Source organism: Callithrix jacchus, chromosome 7, assembly GCF_049354715.1.
Source record: "Callithrix jacchus isolate 240 chromosome 7, calJac240_pri, whole genome shotgun sequence".
Lineage (NCBI taxonomy): Eukaryota > Metazoa > Chordata > Mammalia > Primates > Cebidae > Callithrix > Callithrix jacchus.
Window position 1 is genome coordinate 65,025,853 of NC_133508.1, and position 14,316 is coordinate 65,040,168.

General features: G+C 44.4%; 2 protein-coding genes across 23 annotated transcripts in view; one reads left to right on the top strand and one right to left on the bottom strand.

The window, feature by feature from the left end:
• Window positions 1–1,869: 1,869 nt before the first annotated feature.
• Window positions 1,870–13,627, bottom strand: LOC144577190 (uncharacterized). The gene is made up of 4 exons (XM_078333107.1): window positions 13,621–13,627; window positions 13,479–13,535; window positions 12,730–13,234; window positions 1,870–2,009 (listed from the first exon to the last, which is right to left on the bottom strand). The coding sequence occupies exons 1-4, from the start codon at window positions 13,625–13,627 to the stop codon at window positions 2,006–2,008; spliced, it is 573 nt and encodes a 190-aa protein (XP_078189233.1). The 3' UTR covers window positions 1,870–2,005.
• The window catches only part of PHACTR4 (phosphatase and actin regulator 4), a 128,113-nt gene continuing 126,580 nt past the window's right edge, over window positions 12,784–14,316 (top strand). For all 22 annotated transcript variants that reach the window (XM_078330916.1, XM_078330915.1, XM_078330914.1 and 19 more), the window contains exon 1: window positions 12,784–12,868. The gene's annotated coding sequence lies outside the window, so the exon portion shown is untranslated. The remainder of the gene's footprint in view (window positions 12,869–14,316) is intronic.

A 14,316-nucleotide genomic window follows, 5' to 3' on the forward strand; every position in this document is an offset into this window, starting at 1 on the left:
TAATATTTCTGCAATATAAAGACCTGGAGGTAGAATCATTCTATTATACTTATATGTAAAATGTCTAAGAGAAATTTCCATTATGAAACAGCATGTGAGTCATTAATCAGGACCCTGATTTGAGCAGGCAATATGAAACTATGGGATTGCTTGACTCCAGGAGTTCGAGACTAGTCTAGGAAACATGGCAAAACCTCGTCTGTGCTAAAAATACAAAAAGTAACCAAGCATGGTGGCACACACCTGTAATCCCAGCTACTCAGGAGGCTGAGCATGAGAATCGCTTGAACCCAGGAGACAGAGATTGCAGTGAGCCATGATCATGCCACTACAGTCCAGTCTGGGCAACAGAGTGAGAATCTGTTTCAACAAATAAAAAGAAGAAGAAGAAGGAAGCCATAAATCCCAGTTATGACTCTGCCACTTATCTTGGGGGTTATTGTTTTTCACTCATTTATTCAAACATATTTATAGAATTACCTATACTCTGTGCCAAGCATAGTGTTAGGGCCTAAAAATATAGAATTATAGAATACACAGTCCTTGCCCTTAAGAAATTTACAGTCATTGTTGGGGGGACAGACACAAACAGATGCCACTTGCTAACCATGTGACCTTAGAAAGTTGCTTAACATCATATGCGTCTGTTTCTTTTTTCTGAAAAATGGGTAACTGTCCTAATATCATGGGGTGGTCATGAGGATTAAGTGAAATAATGGGAAATGTCCTGCACAGTGCCTGGCACATAATACGCACTCAATTAATGGATGCTATCATCGTTTTCTTTAGTAATAGTATTTTTATAATAATAAGTAATACGGTATGGTTGCTGTGATAGAAGTTCTACCTGTATGAACTCCAGTTTCTACAATATTAAATGAATTATTGACATAATAATATAACATACTAAGTGGTACTCTATAAGTATTAGTTTCTTTTCCTGCATTTTTATGTTGACACAAAGGACTGGTATGCAGATGGAAACACAAACATCCGTATGTTTGGACACGACATTGATCTTCCTGGTTCAGGTGTCACAGAGCCAATTCTGTGCACTTCCTTAGCCACACAGATTTCACCTGTGGCCATATCTGAACATATAGAACAAGACTCTATACCTCCCTTCTGATAGCTGCAAGTAATCACGGAGACAGGATGTCCATATGGCTCAGGGCTGATGGTTGCCTTCTGTGGAATTATTTTTTCCCTCCTTGTTTACAAAGCATAGCGGTGTGGTACAGCTTGTACCACATTCTTTTTTCTTTTTTGAGACCGAGTTTTGCTCTTGTTACCCAGGCTGCAGTGCAATGGCGCAATCTCGGCTCACTGCAACCTCCACCTCCTGGGTTCAAGCAGTTCTCCTGCCTCAGCCTCCCGAGTAGCTGGGACTACAGGCGCACACCACCACGCCCAGCTAATTTTTTTTTTTTTTATTTTTTTTATTTTTAGTAGAGACGGGGTTTCACCATGTTGACCAGGATGGTCTCGATCTCTTGACCTTGTGATCCACCCGCCTCGGCCTCCCAAAGTGCTGGGATTACAAGCGTGAGCCACCGCGCCCGGCCCTGTACCACATTCTTAATGGGGTCACTTGTTTGCCTAACACTGATTTTTGCAAAATGGTTTCTTAGCTTTCCTACAGGCAAATAAAACAAAAATTAAAGGAAGTATATCTTGATACCAAGGTTTCTAAACTTTAGTTACTAATTAAATTTAAAGATAATTCTAGAGGCAAATTTTGGCAGAATTAAATATGAGAATGAAGTTCTTTAATTTCCTGGAGAATTTTAAAAGCACCAATATTTACTTTTTCTTCCTGGATGTGTGCTTAGCTACATAGAATTCCACATTCCCTTGATTTTTGACTAGCTGACTCTCCTTACAGAGGTAGGGTGGTGTAATTGTCTAGAGCTCACATTTGGAGTCAGGAAGATCTGGGTTTGAGCTCTAGTTCTATTTTATTGTCTCTGGGATCTCAGGCAAAAATCTCCAAAGCTCAGTTTTCTTACCTGTAAAATGAGAAATAATAATATAATTAAACATGAGAGTTAAATAAGATAATAATATAAACTGCTTAACACAGAGCTCACAGTAAACACTTTTAATTTTTTGTTATGACCATGATTTTTTTCTTTTTTTTTTTTGAGATGGAGTCTCACTCTGTTGCCCAGGCTGGAGTGTAGTGGCATGATCTCAGCTCACTGCAACCTCTGCCTCCTGGGTTCAAGCAATTCTCCTGCCTCAGCCCCCTGAGTAGCTGGGACTACAGGCACGTAGTCCTGTAAAAAATTACAGGCTAATTTTTTGTTTGTTTTTGTATTTTTAGTGGAGACAGGGTTTCACCATGTTGGCCAGGCTGGTCTCAAACTCCTAACCTCAGGTAATCTGCCCACCTCAGCCTCCCAAAGTGCTCGGATTACAGGCTTGAGCCACCTTGTCCGGCTGATCATGACCATTTAAATTTTCATTAAGGTACCTCATGCAGTGTTTGGCACATGGTTGATGCTCAAACCTGTAGCTATTACAATTAGTTACATACAGTTTCTAACTGCCAGGGTTATGGCTTTGTTATTTATTTTAAAAAATTTGTTAGTGATTAACACGATCTTTAGCCTAGTACTTAGGAACTTGTCTCATCATCTTGGTAACTGACAGTGCCTGTCACCATGCCTGGTATCATGCCTGGCACGTAGTAGGCACTCAATTCATAGCTATTGAATCATATTAAATTGAAATGAACATCCACTGAGACATTAGCACAAGAGCTGTGTCACTAAATAGCTGTCATTGCAAACTTGACAGCCAACAATGACACAGACATGCTTGCATAGTTTGTAAGTCATGATTTCAACTTCCTGCATTGCAGACATCTCAACTAATAATCCCATTCCATTCCATGATTCTTAGAAAGAAAGGGCAAACTAATAGAAACATCTGGTTTAGCAGTTAAAAGAATGAACTCTAGTCTAGGTAGATACAGGCTTACATCCCGGCTCCAACACCGCCTAGTGGGTCAGTTACTTAATCTTTTGAGTTTGAGTTTTCTTATCTGTGAGAAGGGAATAATAATAGCACCTATTTAATGAAGTTATTATGAGAATAGTGCCTTCCATTTGCTGTTCTTTTTGCCTGAAACACTCTTGTTTCATCAAGGGTGAAACCTCATATTAAGATGTGTGTGTGTGTGCGAGCATGTGAGAGAGACAGGCACACTCACTTTATTGCCCAGGCTGGAGTGAAGTGGTGCAATCTCACCTCAATGCAATCACTGCTTCCCAAGGGATTCTCTTGCCTCCGCCTCCCAAGTAGCTAGGATTACAGGCATGTGCCACCATTCCCAGCTAATTTTTGAATTCTTATTTATTTTTTGAAATTATCATTGTTGTTTTTTTTTAATTTGAGACAGGGTCTCACTCTGTTGCCCAGACTGGAGTGTAATGGCACAATCTTGACTCATGGCAACCTCCACCTCCTAGGCTCAAGCAGATTCTCCTGCCTTAGCCTCCCAAGTAGCTGGGATTACAGTCGCGTGACAGTACCACCTGGCTAATTTTTGTATTTTTAGTAGAGACAGAGTTTCACTATGTTGGCCAGTCTGGTCTCGAACTCCTGACCTCAAGAGATCCACCTGCCTCAGCCTCCCAAATTGCTGGGGTTATAGGCTTGAGCCACCATGCCTGGCCTCCATGTTTCACCTTGTTAATTCCCCCTGACTTTTCAGCTTGACTGTCACTTCTTCCAGAATGCCTTCCCTGCTGCCCATGATAGGTTGGTTCACTGTTATACTCTCCCTGTAGCACCTGCCAATTATTTCTTTCTTTCTTTTTTTTTGAGACAGTCTCGCTCTGTCTCCCAAGCTGGAGTTCAATGGCGAGATTCCAGCTCACTGCAACCTCTGCCTCCTGGGTTCAAGCAATTCTCCTGCCTTAGCCTCCCAAGTAGCTGGGATTACAGACACCCACCATTGCACCCGGCTAATTTTTTTTGTATTTTTAATAGAAACGAGTTTTCACCATGTTGGCCAGGCTGATCTTGAACTCCTGCCCTCAGGTGATCCACCTGCCTCAGTCTCCCAAAGTGCTGGGATTACAGACATGAGCCACCAGGCCCAGTGTATAATTACTTCTTAAACTATTCACTTCCTTTCTGAACTGTGAATTCCCAAAGGATAGGGATAAGTCTGTTTCATTTATTTCTGTCTCCAATGTCTAATAGTCTCTTGGTTCACAATATTATTGGTGGACTATACTCATTAACTCAGTGAAAAAACTGAGATAATAATGCACATAAATACAGAGTCCAACATTTAGCAAACTATTAATAAATGACATTTATTAGTAGTATTAACAACAAAATATTGTACTGAATTTACTTGCCTTGAGAAAACTAATGGGAGGAGCAACAAATTAAGATAGGTATTGTGAATCTAGCTCTGTATCTCATTTGTGATATGCCCTTGAAGAAATGTCTATTTTTCTTATTTTTCCACTGTTTAAATGAACATAAGATATTCATCCTGGAGTCCCACTTAACTTGGTTCCCGTAAAGTCTGCTTTTTGCCAGTCTGCACCTGAGAGGCTGTCCTGTATGCCCACAGTTTCTAGACCCTATACCATCCTTGTGCTTCTCTGCCTTCTCAGCTGATAATTGTTGATCCCTGACTTCTATACGTTCTGATTTTGTCTAGCTCCTTAGTTTGTTACACCAGTTGGCTACCTCCCAGCTTTTAGCCTTGAAATACATTTGTCCTCTGATAAAGACCAATTTAAGATGCCAACCAAAGCCTCATCTTCTTCCTATTGTCTTGCTCATTGTGCTCCAGCCACCTGGCTACCCTGAAGTTTCCTGGAGGCACAAATCTCCCTGACCAAGGCCTTTAGATCCAGCAGTCCCTACGCTTGGAGCAGTGTCCCCCACCTCTTTATCAGGTTCATCCCCAATCAACTTATGTCTCAGCTTTAGCATCACTTCTTCAGGGAGCATTACTTGGCTTCCTTGGAAGAAATTAGGTTTCTCTGTTATATGCCACTTTCTGTAGAGATCAGTGTGATACATTGTCAGGACTTCACATTTAATTTTATTTATTTCTTAATTAAAAAAATTTTTTTTAGTCCAGACACAGTGGTTCATGCCTGTAATCCCAGTACTTTGGGAGGCCTAGGCAGGCGGATCACTTGAGGTCAGGAGTTTGAGAACAGCCTGGTCAACATGGTGAAACCCCATCTCTACAAAAAACAAACAAACAAACAAATTAGCCAGGTATGGTGGCATATGCCTGTAATCCCAGCTGCTCAGGAGGCTGAGGCAGGAGTCACTTGAACCCGGGAGGTGGAGATTGCAGAGATCCACCATTGCACTCCAGCCTGGCCAACAGAGCCAGAATCCATCTCAAAAAAAAAAAATTTTTTTTTGAGATAGGGTCTCACTCTGGTTGTGTAGTCTGGAATGCAGTGATGTGATCTTAGTTCACTGCAGCTTTGACCTCTCAGGTTTCAGATGATTCTCCCAACTCAGCCTCCCAAGTAGCTGGGACTGCAAACGTGTGCTACCACACTTGGCTAATTTTTTGTATTTTAAGTAGAGACAAGGTTTTGCCATGTTGATCCAGGCTGGTCTCAAACTCCTGGACTCAAGCAATCCACCTGTCTCGGCCTCCCAAAATGCTGAGATTATAGGTGCCTCCCAAAATGCTGAGCCACTGCACCCAGCCCAAGTCTTCACATTTTAAAAGAGAAATTAAGAATTTGGACTTGAATGTAAAATTTCTGGGTTTTTTTTCTTCTTTTTGCTTTATTCAAACACCAACTCGAACCAGAGAAATTCTGTTTGTAATGCTGACAAGTAATTTTAAAAATGTACATCACTGTGGGTCAAAACAAAATTATCTGTAGGTTAGTGACAGCCTATGGCCTGCCTATTGGCAACCTGTGCTGTTCAATCTTTAGCTATACTTGGTAACTATTCCTGTGTTAATCATCACTCCATCATCATTCCACTTATTAACTGTCCATTCCATACGAAGTACTGTCTTGGTGCTTTACACAGATGATCTCATGTAATCTCCAAAACCATCTGTGAGGTCAAGTAAGGTTCAGAGAGGTTAGGACACTTGCCCAAAGTCAGTAAGTGGTGGAACCAGATGCTATGTGTCTTTCCCACAGACTTTTGTGTGTCCAGGTACAATTTGTCAGTTTAGAATGGGAGAGCCCTGAATCTTCAATTCAGATGAAAAAAAAAAAGAAAGGCTCTGAAGCTCTACCTGACAATAAAAAATATTAATATTTGTTGCATGCTGTGTGCCAGGCATTGTGCTAAGTAATTTAGGTGATCTGTTTTAATCCTCACAACACCTAGGACCTACTGTTATCATCCCTATTTTATGATAAGGAAACCTGATATTGAGAGGCATGGCCTGCAGGTGGCAGCAACAGTCACAGTTTCTTCTCTAAATTCTGCCGTGTTCAAAGCTCGTATCTTTCTCTCTGTTCTGGAGATTTTTCCTAAACCACAAGGTAGGACACTGGTAAGTGCCTACCCAGAAGTGCAAGGGAAGTTGATGCCTCCTGGGGAAATCCAACCCAATGAAGGATATAAACCAAGGGTTAAATGCTTCTCTGTTGGTATTCAAGAAGGGGAATTACAATTAAAAAAAAAGAAGAAGAAATGCTTCTCCAGCAGTCTTTCGGAAGACCATGATGAGAGGCATTATAGAAAATACTCAGATGGGGAGTCTCTGAACCCACTCTGGTTCAAGAGGCTGCCCAATTAAAAAGAAAGAAAGAAATTTCTCAGATGGGCTTGGTAGGATCAAGCCCAGGTGCTTACAGCAGTGAACACCTTGTTAACACATTCTGTATTGGCTTTTTTCCTCTTCCTATTTTATTCTGGACTTTCACTTTAAATCCCTGGGATCACCTTCTAAGTAAATTACTTGCAACTAACACCTGTCTTAGGTTCTACTTTCTGGATGGAATCTTTTTTTTTGAGAAGGAGTTTTGCTCTTATTGCCCAGGTTGGAGTGCAGTGGTGTGATCTTGGCTCTCTACAACCTCTGCCTCCTGGGTTCAAGCGATTCTCCTGCCTCAACCCCACGAGTAGCTGGGATTAGAGGCATGCGCCACCACACCTGGCTAATTTCATATTTTTAGTAGAGACAAGGTTTCTCCATGTTGGTCAGGCTAGTCTTGAACTCCTGACCTGAGGTGATCCGCCCACCTTGGCCTCCCAAAGTGCTGGGATTACAGGCCTGAGCCACTGTGCCCAGCTCTTTTTTTTTTTTTTTTTTTTCCTGAGATGGAGTTTCCCTCTTGTTGCCCAGGCTGGAGTGCAATGGTGCGATCTTGGCTCACTGCAACCTCTGCCTTCCAGGTTCAAGCAATTACCTCAGCCTCCAAAGTAGCTGGGATTACTGGCACCTGCCACTATGCCCAGCTAATTTTTTTGTATTTTTTTTTTTAAGTAGAGATGGGGTTTCACCACGTTGGCCAGGCTGGTCTCGAACTCCTTACCTCAGGTGACCCACACGCCTCAGCCTCCCAAAGTACTGGTGAGCAACCAAGCCCAGCCTCCGGATGAATCTTTTTTTTTTTTTTTTGAGATGGAGTCACTCTGTCACCCAGGCTGGAGCTCAGTGGCACAATCTTGGCTCACTGCAACCTCTGTCTCCTGGCTTCAAGCAATTCTCTGCCTCAGCCTCCTGAGTAGATGGCATTACAGGTGCCTGCCACCATGCCTGGCTAATTTTTTTTGTATTTTTAGTAGAGAAGGGGGTTTCACCATCTTGGCCACTCTGGTCTTGAACTCCTAACCTTGTGATCCACCTGCCTTGGCCTCCCAAAGGGCTCGGACTAGTTCCAGCACTGGAGGCGTGAGCCACCGTGCCTGGCCTCTGGATGGAATCTTAATTAAGTTGTATGTAAAATATCTGAGATATCGTAGGTATTCAAGAGAAAATATCAGTTTTATTATTTTTTGTGCTACTATTACTGCTACTACTGTTCCCACTGTTATTATTACCTAGGATTTCAAGTTACCATCAATTAGTCCTCTTCTCTGAAACCATTAATAATATTAAAGCTCTACAATAGAGTTTCAGTTTTTTTGTTTTTTTTGTTTTTTTTGAGAAATAAGGGGTGTGAAATCTCAGTTCACTGCAACCTTTGGCTCCCAGTTCAAGCAATTCTCCTGCCTCAGCCTCCTGAGTAACTGTAATTACAGGCACCTGCCACCACACCAAGCTAATTTTTGTATTTTTGGTAGAGATGAAGTTTCACCATGTTGGTCAGGCTGGTTTCGGGGCAGGTGATCCACCTGCCTCGGCCTCCTAAAGTGCTGGGATTACAGGCATGAGCCACTGCGCCCGGCCTACAATAGAGTTTCTGTGGCAAAATAATTTTGTTTGTTTTTCCTGAGGGTACCGGAAAGCCAATGAAGAATTTTTTTCTTTTAAACATTTTTTCTACTATATTATTTTTCAGATTTAGTGAAGTATAATTGATAAGCAATAAACCACACTGTTTTTTTGAGACAGGGTCTTGGTCTGTTGCCCAAGCTGGTATGTAGTGGCATGATCTCAACTCATTGCAACCTCCACCTCCCAGGCTCAAGTCATCCTCCCAAATAAGTCTCCCAAGTAGCTGGGACTACAGGTGCCCATCACCATACCTGACTAATTTTTGTATTTTTTTGTAGAGACAAGGTTTTGCCATATTGTCAGGTTGGTCTTGAACTAGTGAGCTCAAGCGATCCACCTGCCTGGGCCTCCCAGAGTGCTGGGATTACAGGCATGAGCCACTGTGCCCCGCCTTGATGAGTTTTGATATATTTATACACACTTGAAACCATAACCATACACCCTTGAAACCATAACCACAATCAGGATACAAAAAAACTAAGAAAAGAAAAAACCTGTCAAACCAGTTCCCAAAGTAGTTTTATCATTTTAAAATGCTACCATCAGTGTATGAGAATTCTCATTGCTCTACATTTGTTCTAATACTTGGTATTGCCAGTCCTTTTAGCCATTCCAGTGGCGTGTAGCATGATCTCATTGTGTTTCCTTTTTATTCCCCCTAACATCTTTCATGTTATTTGCCATCTGTTCAGTTTCTCTTCTTTGGTAAATTATGTGCACTAATCTGTTTTTAAATTGGGTTGTCTTCTTGTTGAGTTGAAATAACTCTTTGTATATTTCCAGATATTGATTATATGCTTTACAAAAATTTTACTCTGGTCTCTGGCTTGTCTTCATTTTCTTTTTCTTTCCCTTTTTTAATTTTGATTTATTTATTTCTTTTTTTGAGACTGAGTTTCGCTGTTGTTACCCAGACTGGAGTGCAATGGCACGATCTCGGCTCACCGCAACCTCCGCCTTCTGGGTTCAAGCAATTCTCCTGCCTCAGCCTCCCGAGTAGCTGGGACTACAGGCGTGCACCACCATGCCCAGCTAATTTTTGTATTTTTAGTAGAGACAGGGTTTCACCTTGTTGACCAGGATGGTCTCAATCTCTTGACCTTGTGATCCACCCGCCTCGGCCTCCCAAAGTGCTGGGATTATAGGCATGAGCCACAGCACCCGGCCTTATTTTGATTTTTTTTTTGAGACGGAGTTTTGCTCTTGTTGTCCGGGCTGGAGTGCAATGACACAATCTCGGCTCAGTGCAACCACTTCCCAGGTTCAAGTGATTCTCTTGCCTCAGGTTCCCAAGTAGCTGGGATTACGGGCATGCACCACCACACCCAGCTAATTTTTTTTGTATTTTTAATAGAGATGGGGTTTCACCATGTTGGCCAGGCTGACTCGAACTCCTGCGAATTCCTGACCTCAGCTAATCCACCTACGTTGGCCTCTGAAAATGCTGGGATTACAGGCATGAGTCATTCGCTCCCAGCTGTCTTCATTTTCATTTTCTTTCTTTCTCTCTCTCTCTCTTTCTCTTCCTCTCTTTCTTTCTTTTTTGAGATGAAGTCTTGCTCTTGTTGTCCAGGCTGGAGTGCAATGGCGCGATCTTGGCTCACTGCAACCTCCAACTCCCAGGTTCAAGCAATTCTCCTGCCTCAGCCTCCCGAGTGGCTGAGATTACAGGCAAGTGCCACCACACCCAGCCAATTTTTGTATTTTTAGTAGAGATGAGGGTTTCTCCATGTTGGTCAGGTTGGTCCTGAACTCTCAACCTCAGGTGATCCGCTCACCTTGGCCTCCCAAAGTGCTAGGATTACAGACGTGAGCCACTGCAACCGGCCAGTTCTCATATTTTTTAACAGACGAGTAAAGTTTGAAATTTTGATGGCATACCATTTATTAAATTTTTTTTTCTTTTTTCTTTCCTTTTTTTTTTTTTGAGATGGAGTCTCACTCTGTTATGTCACCCAGGCTGGAGTGCAATGGCGTGGGTTTGGCTCACTGCAACCTCTGCCTCCCAGGTTCCAGTGATTCACCTGTGTCAGCCTCCCAAGTAGCTGGGACTACAGGTGTGTGCCACCACATTCGGCTAATTTTTATATTTTTAGTAGAGACGGGGGTTTCACTATGTTGACCAGGCTGGTCTCAAACTCCTGACCTTGTAATCCACCCGCCTTAGTCTCCCAAAGTGCTGGGATTAGGCATGAGCCAACAAGCCCAGTAAATTTTTTTCTTTTTAAAATATTTTTGTTTATTTATATTTTAGAGATGGAATCTCACTATTTTGCCCAGGCTGGTCTTGAACTTGTGGTCTCAACCAGTTCTCCACCCTTTGTTTTCCAGAGTGCTGGGATTACAGGCATGAGTTATCATGTCTAGCCTATTAATCTTAAAAATATATTTTTTAATTTAATTAGTTAATTTTTTTTTTTGAGACGGGGTTTCGCTGTTGTTACCCAGACTGGAGTGCAATGGCACGATCTCGGCTCACCACAACCTCCGCCTCCTGGGTTCAAGCAATTCTCCTGCCTCAGCCTCCCAAGTAGCTGGGACTACAGGCGTGCACCACCATGCCCAGCTAATTTTTGTATTGTTAGTATAGACAGGGTTTCACCTTGTTGACCAGGATGGTCTCGATCTCTTGACCTCGTGATCCACCCGCCTTGGCCTCCCAAAGTGCTGGGATTATAGGCCTGAGCCACCGCGCCCGGCCTTAATTTTATTTTATTTTTGAGACTGAGTTTCCCTCTTGTCACCAAGGCTGGAGTGCAGTGGCATGATCTCATTGCAACCTCTGCCTCTTGGGTTCAAGCAATTCTCCTGCCTCAGCCTCCTGAGTAGCTGGGATTACAGGCATGGGCCACTACGCCCAACAAATTTTTGTATTTTAATAGAGCTGGGGTTTCACTATGTTGATCAGGCTGGTGTAAACTCCTGACCTCAGGTGATCCACTGGCCTCAACCTCCCAAAGTGCTGGGATTACGTGTGTGAGCCACTGTGCCTGGCAAAAAATTTTTTTATATTTAAAAAAAATTCTTGAGACAAGGTCTCCGTCTGTTGCCCAGGCTGGAGTGCAGTGGTACCATCCTAGCTCACTGCAGTCTGGACCTCCTTGGCTCAAATAATCCTACTATCTCAGCCTCCTGAGTGGCTGGGACTACAGGCACGTTCCACCATGCCCAGCTCATTTTTAAAATTGTTTTTGTAGAGATGGGATCTCACTTGGTTGCCCAGGCTGGCAGGCTGGTCTCAAACTCCTGGGCTCAAAGGATCCTCCCGCCTTGGCCTCCCAAAGTGCTGGGATGACAGGCATGAGCCACTGCACCTGGCCAATTTTTTTTTCCTCATTTTTCTTTTTCTATTGACACAGGGTCTTGCTCTGTTGCCCAGGCTGGAGTGCACTGGTGCGATCTCAGCTCACTGCAATCTCGACATCCCAGGCTCAAATGATTCTCTTACCTCAGCCTCCCAAGTAGCTGGGACTACAGGTGTACACCACTAAGCCCTGGCTAATTTTTGTATATATATTATACATATGTGTAAATAAATAAATAAATAAATAAATATATATATATATATTTTTTTTTTTGAGATGGAGTCTTCCTTATGCTCAGGCTGGAGTGCAATGGCGTGATCTCAGCTCACTGCAACCTCAGCCTACCAGGTTCAAGCGATTCTCCTGCCTCAGCCTCCGAGTAGCAGGGATTACAGGTATGTGCCACCACGCCCAGCTAAAGGTTTTCGGAGGGTGATAGCCTAGCGGCCTGAAACTACTGAGACTTGCAGAGAAATGATGGTGGCTTTCACTAGGTGATGGTAGTGAAAGATATGGAAAGGAATTAAAATATTGGGGATGTAGGATGACTGGACTTAATCACTTGAGGGACGTGTCCAGAATGATTCTTGGGCTTCTTACGCACAACACTGAGGGTAGATAACTTGCTTCTAAATTTTTTTGCACTTCAAATTGGACAATAAAATTTTTCTTTTGGGGTGATTATGACTGAAATTTGGCCAGACAGGGACACAGTTTTCTCAAACAACATTCTTGTATCAGTTCCTTTTTTGGTTACTGCCTGGAGCCCAGTATTGAATCCTATCCTCCCAAGCCCAAAGACCTTTGCCTCCCGCACTACCAGGAAGGGTGCCCAAGTTCTTGTACACACAAGGTGCGGGCAGAGGTCAGCGCATGACCAGAGAAGCCGTAAGGAGGACGACGGACCGGAGAGAAAGGCCGCAAACTTCCCGCCATTTTGTTCAGCTCGCTGCGCCACCGGTCCCTGCTGGGGACTACAACTCCCGTGAGCCTCCGCGGCGCACGTCTTACCGCACACTGTCCAGCCCGCTCCCTTTTTCCCCCTCCCCGGGGGCCGAGGGCTCCGGCGGCTGCCTGGCGGCCAACCGGCCAGGTAGGATTTCCGGGAGAGGCTGCTGTGGAGGCTGAGGAGGCGGCGGCGGCGACCTCGGTGAGTTCAGCGAGCAAGAGAAAGTGAGCCGAGCGTACGCAGGGTCGGGCTGCGGGAGCCCCTCAGCCTGCGGCCCCGCTTTTGGCTCTGAGAGGGGGTCCTGATTCGAGCAGAAAGTAACGGCTCGGGTCGCCGACGCTTCGGGCCAGGGTGGGGCGGGGCCGCCGCCTCCCTCCTCGGCCCTCCCACAACGGTCCAGCCCGGGCTTCTCCGTCTGTGGCAGGGCCCGCGCAGGCTCGCCCTCTCCGCCCCCCGAGACTTGGCTGGGGCCTTTTGTCTGGGCTGCGTTGCGCCCCGTTTGTGCCCGTGCTTGGGGTCTCCGCCACTGGGGAGCCCGCTCGGCCCGTCCCCGACGGGAACTGCTCCCTGGGGATCCGGTTACAGTAACCGGATCGGGTCAAAGTACATTTTTCAAAACCGTCCTGCCTCAGACCTCTGCACCCCGGCTGGGCAGAACGGGGGCTTCGGCACCAGGCGGAGTTTCTGTAGAAACTTGGAGGTTATTATTTAACTTTTTAAACGTCAGCCCGGGAGGCTTCAGGGCACGAAACTCCAGACGTTTTTCTTGGTGGAGGGATGAGTTTAAGGAAAAGCGACCCCTCTCCCCCACCCTCTCCAGGAAACCGGGAAGGGATCGAATTTGCTGCGATGTCTGTACAGCTCACATCTGTGATCGGTGGACCAAAAAACCAGTGGTGAACAGTGGAATGGCAGTTCATGCACCTCCCGAATCTCGGAGGAGAGTGACTTACAGAGCATCACTGATTGCTTGCAAAAAAAAAAAACAAAACAAAAACGTCAGTGCTTCATTCCGCCACTCAGCTCCCCTTGCTCCCTCCAACCTCATTCTTTTCTTTTTCTTTTTAAAACAAAAAGTGGAAGAAAAAAGTCCTTCAATGGAAGTATTTGCTTTATAGAGGAACCAGAAACCCATTGGCTTGTAGAAGGCACTTACTTTTTCGCTAAATTAAAGGAATGAATTTTGGGCGTGGTGGCGCGCGCCTCTAATCCCAGCTACTATGGAGGCTGAGGCAGGAGAATCGCATGAGACCAGAATTTCTCGACCAGCCTGGGCAACACAGCGAGACTCTGTCTTAAAACAAAACAAAACAAAAAAAGGAATGAATCCAGTTTAGGGGATGAGATGTGGTAGATTCTTACTGCAAACCTTGTAATTGCGTGGATTGTGGATTTGATCAAATTTGGCTAGATAGTGGTAACTTTGTGTATGTCCTTCTGTTGGAAGACGGCATTGATATAATCAGCTTAAGGTAAAATTTGTTTGCTTGTTTCATTTAAGAGATGGAGTCTTGCTTGGTCGCTGAAGCTTGAGTACGGAGGAGAGCTCCTAGCTCACTGCAGGTTCAAAGTTCTTGGCTTAAGCCATCCTCCTGCCCTAGGCTCTCGGGTGCCTGGGATTTAGAGCCCTAAGCCACTATGTCTGACTG

What these genes read in the sequence shown, in the direction of transcription:
- LOC144577190 (XM_078333107.1), bottom strand. An exon ending in TTCCCGGTTTCCTGGAGAGG is followed by an intron (nt 13,235 to 13,478) that starts GTGGGGGAGAGG and finishes CCGGATCCCCAG; the next exon opens with GGAGCAGTTCCCGTCGGGGA.